Source organism: Dasypus novemcinctus, chromosome 14, assembly GCF_030445035.2.
Source record: "Dasypus novemcinctus isolate mDasNov1 chromosome 14, mDasNov1.1.hap2, whole genome shotgun sequence".
NCBI lineage: Eukaryota > Metazoa > Chordata > Mammalia > Cingulata > Dasypodidae > Dasypus > Dasypus novemcinctus.
Window position 1 is genome coordinate 53,865,416 of NC_080686.1, and position 16,012 is coordinate 53,881,427.

General features: G+C 37.5%; 1 protein-coding gene across 1 annotated transcript in view; it reads left to right on the forward strand.

The window, feature by feature from the left end:
* SLC26A7 (solute carrier family 26 member 7) overlaps positions 1-16,012 on the forward strand; it is a 127,476-nt gene that overhangs the window by 39,311 nt on the left and 72,153 nt on the right. The window contains exon 5 of the mRNA XM_058275714.2: positions 7,831-7,995. Within this exon, the coding sequence (XP_058131697.1) occupies positions 7,831-7,995 (165 nt within the window). The remainder of the gene's footprint in view (positions 1-7,830; positions 7,996-16,012) is intronic.

A 16,012-nucleotide genomic window follows, 5' to 3' on the forward strand; every position in this document is an offset into this window, starting at 1 on the left:
TTCAAATTCCTGGCAGCCAAAGCCACTAGAATCCCTTTCTGTCCCTCCTGGATTGGCAGAGCTGGCTCTGGCTGCCCTTTGTGAAAATTAAACTTAACCCTTTCCCTTTCCCACAGTCTTAATCCAGCAACCATACTTTCTTTCCCATACTTTACCTCCTTCACAGGAGCGCAGCCTGTGTACTAGCCGTGTCTTGTGTGGTGGGGCCACATCCCTGACTACACGATTGTGTGCCTGCTGTCCTCTTGATGTTGAAGGCTCCCTTCCACACCATTTGTAGGCTCCTCCTTGTCCTTCAAGGTTCAGCTCAAATATAATCATCTCAGAAAAACCTCCCCTGAACACTCTGAACCATAGTTACATGATTCCTCCTATGTGCTCCCATCGGACACTGCATGTGACCTGCCTTATAGGGCTTCCCAATCTATCATGAAATTTTTATCTCCCTTTTTATACCATGAGTCTCTATACAAGGGAGACTGTATATCTCTATAGTTGTAGCAGCTTGCACTTAATACATATGAGTTGAATAAATTGAAGGGGAAAAATGTCGATTAAATGTTAGTGACATCACTATGTTAAATAACTAAAATAGAGATATTTAAAAAAATCTATTTGGATTTACCACCTTCTCCCTCCACCAATCACTAGGATATAGGAATATATATATATATATATATATATATATGTTTAAATTGTAACATAGCTCCTAGTGAAAGAAGAATAAGAAAACTTAGACATTTCCAATTTGGTCATGATTTTGTCAGATCCATCTAGTGCAAATGTGAAAAGTAGACAATGGAATCTCCCACGTCTTCCCATGATTCTCCCTCCTTCTCCACCCAATGAAAAATAAAAATGCAAATACTCCTTCAAATACCAACTCCACTATTTCTTGTAATAACATCAAGGTCCAATCATCTCATTTTATAATTATGGTGTTTTGTTTAGGTGGGGCAGCAAGGGAGGTAGAAGAGTCAAACGTTTCCATCCCTCGCAGTTCTGAATCTCCTCCTAGTGAAAACAATACTGAAGTCCAAAGAATTTTTTATATATTCCACAAAGAAAAAATTAAATAAAAAATTGCATTGGTTTCCTAAGCACTAATTACCACTGGGTAATCCAGAACTTCACTCATCTCTGCTTTCCACTCCTGCTGTGTCTGGTTTAAGAGCTTTGTCCTTCTCCCTTTAGCTACTGCTTTATAATAACCTCCTAAATGGTCCTTTGCTCCACATTCTATCACGGGACTAATCCTACCAAAAAAACAGCTCTGATTTTTGAGCCGGTGAACAGCATTTTCTTGGCACAATTAGGTATTTAATAAATATATGGAAGAATGATGTCACTCATTCTAACAAAAACCCCCTTTCACTACTTTTAAGGTGCTCCATATTCTGACTTCAACATTTCTTGTTTTGTTTTCTATTGCTTTCTTTCATGCTTTTTCTAAACTAACAACTCCATTACAAATATCCCATGCTGTCCTGCTTTTGCAGTAATTCTCACACTCTTCCCATTTTCTGGAGTGCTTTGTAATTACTTCTCTTGAATTCCTTGAAGTGTCAACACATTTTGAATTCCTCAAGTGTCAACACATTTTTAGCCCTATCTAGTGTTATTTCCTTCTCATTTTCTCATGCTTGTCTTGGTGTGGTTATTTGCACATAATGCAAATAAGAGTCTGAGGAACCCTAGAGAGTATTCTTTTTCTCCATGCCAATGTACAGAGAACTCGGGAACTCCTCATACACACTGCAAACATTAGTGAGAAAGGTTGACTTATCTGAAGATTCTGTGGGAGAAGTGGTAGAGGTATTTTTTAAAATAAACTTTAAGTTTTGTATAGTTTTAGAATTGCCAAAAACTGCGAACATCAGACAGAGTTTTCATATGCCCACATCCAATTTCCCATTATTAGCATCTTACATTTATATGGTACATTTATTACAATGAATGAACCAATATTGGTACATTGTTGTTAACTAAAATCCAAAGTTTATTCAGATTTCCTTAGTTTTACTTAATGTTCTTTATTAAATTTTAGGATCCCAGACAGGCTACCACATAATGTTTAATCATAATGTCTCTTTAGGGTCCTCTTGGCTGTGAGACTTTCCTTGTTTTTATTGACCCTTACAATTTTAAGTAGTACTGGTCAGGTATTTTGCCGAATGTGCCTCGACTGGGATTTTTCTGGTGTTTTCTTTATCACTGACTGGCGTGCTGTTTTTTGGGCATGGGGGAAGGAAGACCACAGAGGCAAAGTGCTACTCTCATCACATCATATCAAGACTATATACTATCAATGTGACGTTGCTTTAGATGTTGACCTTGGTCACTTGACTAAGGTAGTGCATGGCAGATAAATTCACTGTGAAGTCACTCTTTTCTTTTCCCTTTTCATCCTGTACTCTTTGGAAGGAAGTCATTATATGTAGCCCACACTTAAGGAGTGGGGAGGGGGCATATCTATAAGAGTACCTACATAAATGATTGAAGGTCTTCTGCATAGGAGACTTGTCTATTCTACCTCATTTATTCGTTTATTTGATCATCTGTCTCTATCAGGATAGACTCAGAATATTTTGTACTTTGGGTTTTAATCCAATGCACTTTGGGTTATAATTCAATACTACTTTATTTTTTTTGCTCAAATTGTTCTTTCTTTGGTCAGTGGGATCTTTTCCGTTTGGGTTCTCTGTCCCTTTGTGATATGCCCATCATTGTGTTTTCTTTTTTGATTTTGACTATTTCCTTACTTTATGGCACTACAAGAGGCTCCAGTCTCATATATTTCCTGCCCCAGTCCTTGAATTACTCATTTCTCCTAGAAGCCCTGGTTCCCTTTATTGGAGGATGGAAATTAGAAATCAAGATCTGGGTTGCTAGGTGTTCTTTTTGCTAGTGGGGTGTTCCTTCAGCTGATAGAGCAAGGAAATGTATGTGTGTATCAACCCACGTATATACATTTATCTATAAATATTTCTTCATGTATCTATCTATATGTCTATTAACCTAAATGTGAGTTTATACTGATGTCTCTAACACTAACCCATTACTGTACGGGTTATTCTAGGCTTGTCCCCTTGCTTGTCTTTACACCTCCTCTCCATCGGTGGGAAACCTGGCTTCCACCATTCACTATCCATATACTTAAGTGTTTAATTCCAGTGTATGTTTGTAATGTTTTCAGAATCATTAAGCCATGTCCACATGGGAAAAAATTACTAACTAAAGTACAGTGCTTGTGTACAGTTCTTTTTTGCCTTTAGTCTTTACAGACTCCACACATTTCCAAAGTTATTTAGGAGAGCGTGGTTTTCCTCCATCCCTTTGTTAAGGATATTTCTTACATTTACACAGTCTGAAAGTCTATATACTATATGAGTCCATTCATAAGACATTCCGGAAAAGGCAAAACTTAGACAAAGAAAACAGTGAAGTGACTGCCAGTTACTTTCTTTGTCATATTCTGCATTCTTCCCTGTGAACCAACCCCCAACCTCCTCAATGATTTTTTTTTAATTGCATGCATTTAGGTTAACTCTTTGTATTGAACATATTTATGAGTTTTGACAAATGCATAGCATCATACATCTACCATTATAGTATCATACAGAATAGCTTCACTGCCCTAAAAAACCTGTGCTTAACCTCTTACACACTCCCCTATCCCATGAACCCTGACAACTGTTGATCTGTTTGTCTCTAGTTTTGCTTTTTCCAAAATGTCATATAAATCTAATCATGCAGCCTGTGGTCTTTTCTGACTAGTTTATTTCACTTAAATATGTATTTAGGATTTTCTCATGTCTTTGCATGACTTGATAGCCCATTCCTTTTCATCACTGAGTAATAAGAAGAGTTTTACATCCAGCACTTCATAGCACAAAAATTCATAAATGCCTTAAATATCCATTTGACATTTTTTCTCTCAAGTCCTCTGGCCACACAGAGGCTTTTCCTGCTATATCCATATTCTGCACTCTCAACTGTTTTTCTATTGTCCTGAACAATTCAACTCTCCCCTCAAACCTGCATACACTGCTCAGCAAACTGCACAGAGCATTCAATGTTTCAGCCTCCACCAAAACAGCTTATCGGAATTTACCTTCCAACATCTATATTACTCTTTTTTATAGATGTAATAAAAGCATCTATTTTTTTTACAATAAGCATTTCCATCCCTTGTAGTTCTGACTCTGCATTCCCATATATGTACCCATGATTTTTCCTTCCATATAAACTTCTTAAAAGTATGAACCATATCTTTACCTCTGTATTAGGCAATATCTCTGTGGTTAGTACCAAGTAAGTATTGAATAAATATTTATTGAATGGATGAACAAATCATTTGATATAATGTAAAAAGCCATATCTCAGACAAATTCACATAACTGCAGCACATGCTGTGTTCCATTCGCTTGGGTAATGTAGTTGTTTGTACTATATTCCCTCATTTTTTTCTTCATACTTGAAAACCACTTAAAAAAAAATGAAATCTGAGATACATTCAATTTATGTAGAACACATGGTGTTTATACAAGCATTACCAAATAGTATCATGTTAGTGAACCTTGATAATACATGTCAGAGGTTTTCAGCATTTGCCCAGAACATCGGCATTACTATAAACAGCTGAAATATATTGCATGAAACTCAGTTTCTCGTAAAATGTTGCATGGTTAAATTTTGGGAGTTGGCTGACCAGATTAGAATTATTGTTATCCATATTATTAGTAAAAGGAGATGATGTAATGGTTTATTAAGTTATTAGCTTAAAAGAATTCCTTAACATTGGCATAAAATTTAAATACTGGGCCTCCAAGCAAAAAATTCTAAAAGTACTCCCATTTCATATACTTAAGTTCCAAGATAAAAGCCTTTCCATCTGTGGACCCTTTTGCAAAGGCTGTGTTGCATGGTACTTGATACCCTCAAGCTATGTACAGCAGCCTCTAGCATATACAAGATAGGTGACCTCAGTGTGAATATACTGCTGCAATTTGGATGAGGGAGAAACACAGAATTCTTGAATTTCTTATTCTTTTTTTTCTTTTCTTTAAGTGTCTGCCATTGTCTTGGGTTACGGAGAATGTTGTCATCCAGAGAGAATATTTTTACCTCAGTTTAGTCTCACACGTTTGCAATCATCCTTCATAGGCCCAGTGGTTTGTATCACACTGGAGATCTTAAGAGACTTGTTGAACTTTCAGAGTCAAGAACTCTCCATTAACTGGATTTATCTCTTTCTTAGAGGATTTTTAAAATGTAAAAATATATACAAGTAGAATATTACAAAAATATTTTGAGTCTTTCGATATATTTTTTAAAGAAGGTACTCTGTCTTTACTGGTTTCTATAATTTCAATGCTTGAAATGGTTGAACTCTTTTTTATATCTTGTACTTCTTCTGGACCCTTCCATTTTTAACATGTAGGTTTTAGAAATGACAAAGAAACTGCTACTAGAAGATAATGGTTCAGGTAGAAGTGGTGACTCCCTTCAGGTTAGGTGCTCTTTATTCCTTAGGAGCTGGAATTTAGGAAACAAGCAAAAAAAATAAAAAATAAAAACCCCAAAAAGCAGAAGGTAAAATGCTAATGATCTATGTGAGTCCTCCCCAAAGACTTTGCTCCCCCAAATAAATGAAGGTGTGATTACTTAACATACAGATAAGAACTTCCTAATCTTCCAAGTATGCATAAAATTATCTATATGCAAACAGGTTTCACAATTTCAAAGATTTAGAATGCTTCTATGCTGCATTTAACTGAAAAATTAACTGGTGTACATTTTATCCCAATGATGTGATAATTTCATTCTAATGACCTGTAAGGGTTAATGTCATAAAGCAGAACTCACTTGCCAGTAGAGAAACACATGGGGGAAGTTGGTTCCATGTTTTTCTTAACCAATCATGTTCTCAGGATGAAAACCAAGACTATGTATTAAGAGTTGCCAAGAAGATCAGTGTGTTCCACTTGTACTCACATCTTTGGTTGATTGGATATTTCCCTCAGAACATTTCTACACCAACAAACTGACACATAGTTTCTGAAAAATGCTAGCAGCAAATGCTGCTGCTTTGGCATTCTATGTTGGGAGTAACAGATTGCCTGATTTCTACCTTGGCAGCCCATATTATTTTCTTTACTACATATTACATAAAGGGGACTGCTAAGCAGCAAACAATTCAAATAAACTTCTTTCTGCAGTGATAAATTCTTTCAGGTTTTCCAGATTTGGAAAATGTGATGTGGTCCTTTCTACAGTTTTTAAAACTGGTGGCTGGTTTTCCATAGTAGGTATGTATGTGTGATTCCTCGTGATGTCCTTTAGAATATATTACAGATATTGCATATTTTATGGATTTCAAAGCTCTTTCATGTATTATTTCACATTCTCCTTATAGCAACTCTACAAGACAGATAGGCCAGCCATCAATAGTGACAATGAGGCTCGAAGAATTGAAATTGGTTTTCTACAGTCACAAAGCTAGGATGTGATGACGCCAAGATCAGAACTGGGGTTTTTAGATTTGAGCCTAGAACACTCTGCCACACTCTAACACAACTTCAAGACTTTGTTTTTGGCCAACTGATTTTGTGATAAATTGGCAATGTAGAAGTGATATGTTTTGCAAATTATGTTCTGGTGTTTCCACATAGCTCTACATCTCTCAATTTCATTACTGTGACCTCTCAGTAGGTAGATAGTTCATTGCTATTCTTTTCACTTTTCACTTACTTTCTTCAATAATTAATCTTATTCTTCAACAAAAATTTTAAGACCTGACTTAAAATATTATAATTAATACATTGGAAGTGTATATCAACTTGACCCACTTTGTTTCCCTTATCCACTGTGGATAATCATATATATATTTCAGTGTTACTTTCAAAAGAGTAAAATTTGTTTTTTTTTTCAGTTTCTGACTGAGTTTTTGCAGTTGTATTTAGTCAAAGAATGAGTTATTTCCTAAAAACTGTCACTCTAGCAAAAGAAGGAGAGTTAAGGCAGTGTTAATAGAAGAATTTTGATTTTTTCCTTTGCATTTTGCCTACCAGAGTTCAGGGACCAGCTTCTACTTAGCGTTAATGGTTTTGTCTGGTCATTAAATGGTTTGGAGATGGAGAGTGATGGTAAGAGTTGCAAGGAAATGTTTAAAGAAAAGTGATTTTTTTACTGATTCCTGGGTTTCTTAAGACATATTCCTTTACCATATCTTTGTTCTTCTCCATATACAAATAACTCCTGATATCTTCTTACAAAATAGTGATCCTGAATTGCTGCTTGACAGAGTATCTGGTCAAAACCATATGTTCCCATTTCTCAGAAACCAGGAAAAACTCAAGGAATGGCTTTCTCTCCTCAAAGATTTTGAAGTTTTTTTTAAGCTTACTAGGTATAAAGTAGTGAATCATGTTTTCTTTAAATTGTTTTTGTTTGTAAATTGACAGATATGGTAGTGCAAATTTGATTCCCCCTCACAGAGTCCCCACATATTAATGAGTTTGTGCATATCTCCTTTTTTTATAAAATGTATGATCACAAAAAGAGAAAAAAAGAAAAGCCAGTATTCAGAAAAAGATGTTAATTTTAATTAAACCACTTACATTGTACCCAAAAACACTGGAAAGTCTTAGAACCTAGTAAAGTTCTCAAAAATACCCAAGCTCTTGAATATATAAACTTTAAGAAACCTGTTTCACATCAGTTCTCTGTGTCTATGTAAAATGGAAAATTAAAATGTATCTGATATTAAACCCTTCATAAATCTTGGGAAATTTCATCTGAAAGTATCCCCTGCCTTTGATCTTTTAGGTGGCCATGTTTGTGCTGCAACTGGGCAGTGCCACTTTCCTGCTTACAGAGCCTGTGATCAGCGCGATGACAACTGGGGCCGCCACCCACGTGGTGACTTCACAAGTCAAGTATCTTTTGGGAATGAAAATGCCATATATCTCTGGACCACTTGGATTCTTTTATGTGAGTTTTCCATATGTCTTTTTTCATATATTTTTTCATGTGTATGTTTCACGAAGTAGAATATGGTTAATTACAGAGCTGAGATTTTTCTATATAAAAGCAACTTGGGTTTAAGTAAACTTTTTTAGGATATTTAAAATATGCAAATTTTGGAACAATTCCTTGTGATGAACAATTGGCTGATATAATTTGGGGGCATGATTAGAAAACATATTTGAATTTTGTTTTGTTTTGTTTTAGCCAATAAGTTGCCAATTTTTAATGGAAACCATCTCTTGGAATTGTGACAACAATATACTCTATCACTTTGTTTCAATATTGTGAGCCTGGGTATGGAATATAATTAGAGGCTTGTCATAACTGGTGACTGAGGCTGCAACAGCAGAAAATCAGGTTTAAAGAGCTACATGAATCTGAGAGAGGAAAGTGTGGCCAGTCCAGTTTCAATATATTATTCTACTACTGCATTTTTCTTAGTCTCTCCTTGAAGCTGTCCTAAAATCTACGACTGTTCAGAAACTCACTTCCTACTGGTGTTTTATAAGACATTGCATGTCTTGTTAATGAACTCACTGAGGGCATCCAAACTTCATTTGACTTAACTTTAAGGAATATGAAATACTAAATAAATATTTATTTATATTTTGTAATGAGAGTGTTCACATCTTTAAACAGTCTTCTTGAATTTTAATGGCTGAATAGCTGTTCAATACATGGATGTATAGTAACTTATTTATCTATTTCTCTGAACTGAGTTTGTTTCTGGTGTTTCATGGATAAACAACCACACGAGGAGCCTCTTTATTTATATATTATTGTATACATCACTGGTTATTTCATTGGATAAATTTTTTTTAAAGATTTATTTATTTATTTCTCTTCCCTCCCCCCACCCCAGTTGTCTGTACTCTGGACCTCCCATGTGGTAGGCGGATGCGCTATCCATTGCGCCAAGTCCACTTCCCTCATTAGGATAAATTTTGAGTTATTGAGTCAGTATAATATTTTTGCCAAATTTCAATATTGAAAAATGGTACCAATTAATATGTACTCTCACCTTATCATTGCCAGCTCTGGTTTATTACAATTTAAATAGAGTTGCCCCTCTGTATTGTAAAAGATGCTATTGCTTACCTGTTTAATTCATGTTTTTCTGATTTGGTGAAGTAGTTAAAGATGATAATTGGCAATAGAGAGCTGGAAGCTGGTTCTGAATTTTTTTCCTACTTTTTTAAATTTCACATTTTTAAAAAGCAACCACTCATATTATGCAGGATTCCCATGTATCGCCCTCCCTCCACAACCTTACATTGTTGTGACCCATTTGTTACAAATGATGAAAGAACATGGTCACAATATTACTGCTATATAAAGTTGCTTAGGTAATATCTTGTTTAATTATTCATTCATTATAAGGATGCTTAAAACCGAAACAAGAACACTCCAGATCAAACAAAAACAGACCAATGCAGCTGTAAGTTTTCAGGTGATTGGCTAAGTTAAGGACCCTCAGAGACCCAGGCTGTACACAACAGAACCAAATCCGTGATAGATTCTGCCTTAATGACCTCAGGGCTGGGCACAGTGGGCTCGTCTGTGCATGTGCAGTGTGAAGAACTGCCGGCAGATTACAAATTGGTCTCTTCAGGCACACCAGTTTACACAATAATTCCTCATCGCTACCTGGGTTGGGAGAAAATCAAAGGCACGGTATCCTGATCTGGTATTGACATATCAATGCTGAGGGTGAAAAAAAAAATAAGGTATTTTTTTGTTTTATGAGCTGTGAATATGATCAAGCATTTTTTTTTTTTTCCATTTTCTTCATTAACGAGGAGATGCTGGTCATGTCCTTTAGCCAATCTGTGCTCAATTATGTATCTTTCTGAACACTGGAGATATAGCTGAGTTTGTTTTTAAGATTAAATAACATAAATGTGCCTGGACAGGATTTTTTAAAGTAGTAATACTTTCATAATTTGTTGAGCTGCTTTTTGTCTGTTATTTTACTTTTTGAAGTTGAAATAAAGTTTAAGAAAACAAAACATGTTACTGATACTCTTTGGCATGTTACTGGTACTTCTTGGCACATAAATTAATATCTGGAGCATCTGAGCCCCCTGTGCAATGAGCCAGTCACCACTCCTAATCATTTCAATTAGAACACTCCTGGGAAGCGGACTTGGCCCAGTGGTTAGGGCATCTGTCTACCACATGGGAGGTCCGCGGTTCAAACCCCAGGTCTCCTTGACCCGTGTGGAGCTGGCCCATGCTCAGTGCTGATGCATGCAAGGAGTGCCCTGCCATGCAGGGGTGTCCCCCACGTAGGGGAGCCCCACGCGCAAGTAGTGCGCCCCGTAAGGAGAGCTGCCCAGGGCAAAAGAAAGTGCAGCCTGCCCAAGAATGGTGCTGCACACACAGAGAGCTGACGCGAGATGATGCAACAAAAAGAAACACAGATTCCCATGCCACTAACAACAAAAGAAGTGGACAAAGAAGAACACACAGCAAATAGACACAGAGAACAGACAACGGGGGGGGGGGGGGGTGGGAGTGGAGGGGTGGGGAGGGTGAGCGGAGCGGAGAGAAATAAATACATACGTAAATAAAATCTTTAAAAAAAGAACAACATTCCTTTTCCCCCCAAGAATTCAGCTTTGGCCAGTCAAAATGTCCATAATTAATTCTTGTGGTAGCAATCCTTACTGTATACTTTGAGAGAATGCATAGCTTTCTGCCTTTACCCTGTTCTTAGGTACCTGCAGTTTGGGGTCTCTTTTCTCTGGCACTGTGATGTTTTCCACAGAGTCTTCTTGGAAGATACCTGATTCTGTGCTACTAAGAGAATCCAGTTTTGTAGTATGAATAGCCAAAATTCCAATTTGGTTGCTTCAGGCTGGCAGTGGTTCTTAATATAGTGGAACTTTTTAGGGGAGCAATTTGAATCAGATACAGGTAGTTGTATGTGTCTAGTTTTTCCCTCTCAAATTCTAGAACAGACCTCTATAGGCTTGACCAGAAGAAGCTCCCATGGGCGTGGCATAATATCTCCCCCTTCTCTGCAGTTGGCCTGCAGAGCACATGCCACTGATTCCAGCTAAGCTCAGGGGAGTTAGGATAAAAGCCGTTATCCACCTTCCTCAGATCAAGTGTTCTCCAGAAAGTGTTCAATCTATCATAGCTTTTCCCTGGACCTTTGAGCACCCTCACAGAATTCCTGGGCTCTGCATACGCAAAGGATGCCTTTGAAATATTGTCCTTTCCTTCCTAGGAAGGATGAGCATAATTCAGCCTATTTTTTTCCTCTAATCTAGCCTTCCTCAATTGCTTCACAAATCATTTTTTACTTTTCCCTTTGTTCTTCAGGCTTATCCCTAAATTAGTATTCTTCTAGACTAATATTCTTAATAAAACTATCTTTTTTTTAATGGCTATCTCTTAATGAACTTTGAAGTACTATACATTTCCTTCAGTTTTACATCGGGTAAAAATTCATTTTTCTCTGAGTTAACTGTTAGCTCTGGCATTTTTTTCAGTGCCTATGCAATCATATAGACATAAATTGACCTTTTTCCTTAGAAAGAAGCAATATAAACAAGGGAAATCAATTTAGAATCAGAAAGACCTAGAGTCAAATCACAGCTCCAGCCAACACCTTGGGCTAAAAACAGTGTCTGACTTTCAGTTGCCCATTCAGGTGATAATAATACCTGTTAGGATTCATTTCTGAAATGAAAGTCTTGGAACAAAGTAGGTGTTCATTAAATGGAAGCCGTTATCCTTCTTCTTACTATTAATGAATAGTTGGATATATCAAATTATAGTGCTACTTAAGTAGGTACAAATACTTTTTTCCTGTGGAGGGCTTTTAATAAGATATCCATACTAAATAATACAATGAAGTCACATCTCTCATTGCAATTTATAAATAAATGTGCTTTGGAAATTTTTAAAACTCGAAAAAATAAATATATCTGCTATTAATGAAGGTTAGTCAACAGAATTGAATAAATGCTATTTTTAGTTTATTTTTATTTAAAAATATTTCTCTCTATTATACTCAAACACCCTTCCCTCAGCAGTTATAAGACCATTTAATAAATTATAAAAAGTGCTGCAATATATTTAAAAATAAGGAGGAGCAATAATGTTACATGGACAACTTCTGTCTTGGGATCCTGGCTCACCAATTAAATATTTCTTTTTCTGTCTTCCTTATGATTCAAATATTTGACCCACAGCTTGGTTCCCTGCACAGATAAGAGGGAAAAGTTAAATTCTTCTCAAGAATAAAAAAACAATTTTTTTTTAAATAGAGAAATGATGAAGAATCTTTTTATTGAAAGGATGTTGTCCCCAAAAGGCATAATAAAAATTACAAAAATTCCTAGTTCATCTTAGCACATGTGGATTTCTTTGAGATGGCGCCAGTGTCTCGGCTTCTAGCAGGCAATGATAAATTTGGCAAAACTAGTTTCACTGGCATGGCTTTATATGAGCACTGTTCTAAATAATTATGTACAGTTCTGTACATTAAGCCCAGGAGCGAAAGGCAAACTTGGCAATATATTCAAGTACCCTTCTTGGAAGTTTTTATTTCCTTCTTTAAAAATGAGGAATTTCAGAACTGGGAAAAAGTTTCATTCCCACCCCCACCTCTGAAGTACAAGCACAGCACTTTTTTGGTTTGAACACGCCTTAAGCCTGCAAAGCAGGAATCAAGTATGTTAATAAAGTGGAATAGAAACGTCAGAAGGAAATCAGAGCCAATGAAACATTTTCTTTTACAGTGAATGAGATCACAATTAAATATGTGCAAATGAGGTTTATATGTGGAGAACAAATCTACTTTGAAGACATAGGGCCTCTGGGATTTTTAAGTAAAGAACATGCTTTGGTGGTTTATGAAAGTCTGCATTTTCTTTGTAGTTATTGTGACATTGCTATTGTGAATTGCAGGGATGTTCAAAATACCCTGAAAAAATTGACTTAGTTAAGTGGAAGGGAGAGAAAAGGAATGCTCATCTGCAGCTTGATTCAATCAGTGATGCATGGGATAGAAAATGTGCCAGGTTTAATTTGGATACAGAACAATTACATGGGAATTTGTAACCAAGGTTACTTTTAAACTTTAAATCAGAGAGCAAATATTTTTGCAACCCAACCATCTTGAGTTAAGCTCTCACTACCCGCCTCTCCCTACCCTCCATGCCCAATTCACTGAAAAATGCTTCACCACAAAAGCCAGTGTTCAAGTAATTCAAATTAAATTTTAGTTTTCTAAACAAGGGATGGCTGGATGCCACCTGGGCCTTAGCATGTTGATTGGATGCTTGGTCCAAGAGAGTTTCATGTGCCATGTCGTCTATAGCCTTTTAATATACCATGCTTCCTCTAGATTACATTTTGGTCTGAGACTTAATTCATTCCTTGAAGCAATAGTGAATGGATTTATTCCCATTGTGGGATGCATCTATTGATCAGAAATTTGGAATTTATGTATAAAAGGATGGAGTTTTGTTTCTTTTCTTCCTTTTCCGGTTTTGTTCATGCTGATGAAAATGTATCCTTTAGTTGAGAGTCAGCCTAATATCTTTCTTCTTTTTCTCTTTGTGTGTATTACTTTAAGAAGTAAAGGGAGTTGGAAAGCTAGAGGCAGGTTAGAATAAGGACCTAAGGAGGAAGGGGACAGAAAACCAAATAAGCCTGGTACGAGAAACTGAGGCATTGGCTTGCTGGGTAGCATTACTCTGCTGAGTCACACGGACAAGTTAGGAAGGGGCAGCTTATAAGCACACACCCTCCAGCTTGCAGCACACACCCCCAAAGGCTGCATTATCAGAGGGCAGCCAGCAAAGAGGGAAGGGGCGAGAGGGGCACCACCACCCACCCACCTAGCGTTCAGGTTACTCTATACCTCATGAACAGTGACTAGAGGCTCATCACTGCCAGTCAGCACACCCTGCAGAGGTCATAGACAGCAGCCAGAAGGCATTCATCCCTGGACAGCAACCAACACACCCCTTACCTCCCACCCCCCCTAACTCCTAAGCCCTGGCTTATTAGCACAGACCCTGGAGTCCTGTACCCACCCCACCCCACCCCCAAACAGGGGACTCCAGGGAAGAACTCCACATTTCTCTCCCTTAAGAAAGTCTACCTTCAACTTTGAAGGTGCATTTCTGTTTTTCAGTTCTTTTGCTTTGCCCACCAATAAATTCTTTGCTTGCATGGTTATTTTGTGGCTCATCCTTGAATTCTTTCTCAGGACAAAGCCAAGAACCTAGACACTGGCTCTTTTGAATAAAGAAAATGTGTATCAACTTTAATTTTGGAAGGATCAGAGATTTTTTTAAGGGTTCCTGCACAGGCATCTAGATCAACTCAGAGGAGGGATTCCAAATAATCCTGTTGAAAATAAGTTGGTGGTGGAGAGAGGATACATCTGGGCAATTGTGGCTGAGGTTTAAAGGCTCTAAGGATGTGAGAGCTGCTTTAAAGAACACAGCACTGGGCCGAAAGCAGACTTCAGTCTCCTCACCTGCAAAGTGGGGGAGTTGGAGTAAATGTAAGCCTTCAAAGTCATAAATGTTCAACAGAATTCTATGGAGTGATTTTACAAGCCACGTGTGGATGGGCCTGATTCTAGCCCTAGTGTTTTAAAATCTCTAGGAGGGAAAAGATTAGGATGCATCTTTGATTAAAGAATCACTGAATAGATTAACTCAACAAATATTTATTGGCTGTTCCAATAGGTAGTGAGGATGCATCTGAGAAACCACATCCCTCTTCCCAAGTAGTTTTATAGAAGTACTGAGGAGGAAGTGGAGTAGGGCTGGAGATGACAAGATTATCTCCATTAGTGCTAATGAAGGAAGCAGGGTGGTGCGATTGAAGGCAGTGATGTGATGGTGTGAATTGGATGGGTTTGCCTGGATGGGGTGGTCAGGAAAGACTGTTCTGAGGACGTGACTTTTGAGTAGAGACCTGAATGACAAGAGAGACACAGCCATGGAAAGATTTGGGTTATGAGTGTTATAGGTAGCGGGAATAGCAAAGTAAAGCCCCTACAATGTATATAATGTTGAATAGACAGACAGAAGAGTATTGGTCCTAAGACCCTTCACAGTGGAATTTCAGAAATTTGGTGATTTTTGTCCATTAGCTCCTGAGGTTTGGTTATGAGACTGACCTTATGCTTGTTTTATATATGTAGCAGGCAGAACCTAACTTTTAGAGTGAGACAGACTGAGAAGTACATCCAGTTTCACTCTTTTAGTTTTGATATGGCTTTAAGCAATTCACCTAACCTCCCTAAGTCTTATTTTCCTCATGTGTTAAATGGAGAAATTTTATTGCTCACTTTGTATTAATTGAGAAATTAAATGAGTGGCTGCAAAAAGATTATGAGCAGAGTTCCTGGAAATGCTACTTCCCCCACTCTTCTGGAGAGTGGTAAAGTTTAAATGGCTCCCTAGTCTTTCTACCCTCCCCTCAACTACCTGTGGTACAAAAATTTTTGAAAATTCCTCCCCATTCAGGGTGGAGAAAAGGCATTAGGATGAATGTACTGCATAGATAGAAGTAGACTTTCACCAAATCTTGCACTCATGGCTTTTAGAATCAAGTTGGGAAGGATTTATTGCTTCAACGTGCTAACATGATTCTGCTGCTGGTGTTGAAGGCATAAGGCCAGGTTTGAGATGAGTTTTTATACCTGACAAGCAGGTGGGTGCCACTGAACCCTACCACAAACAACCAAAACCAAAGACTCCATGCCCCATGGTAGTTTTCCCATCAAGGGGTGTCATCACACCCCCATATCCCAAGGAAACAGGAGGTAGCAGGGAAGTTTGGAAACATTGTTTACAGAACTGAAAGAGGAGAATAGTGAGAGAGGCATTGAAAAATGGTGAAAGTTTTGGTTTTGGGTTCTGGGGACCCATGTCACACGCCTGACTGTCACAGATCAAGTCACCTGGGGCAAGTCAAATTTTTTTTTATGATGATTAAAGCA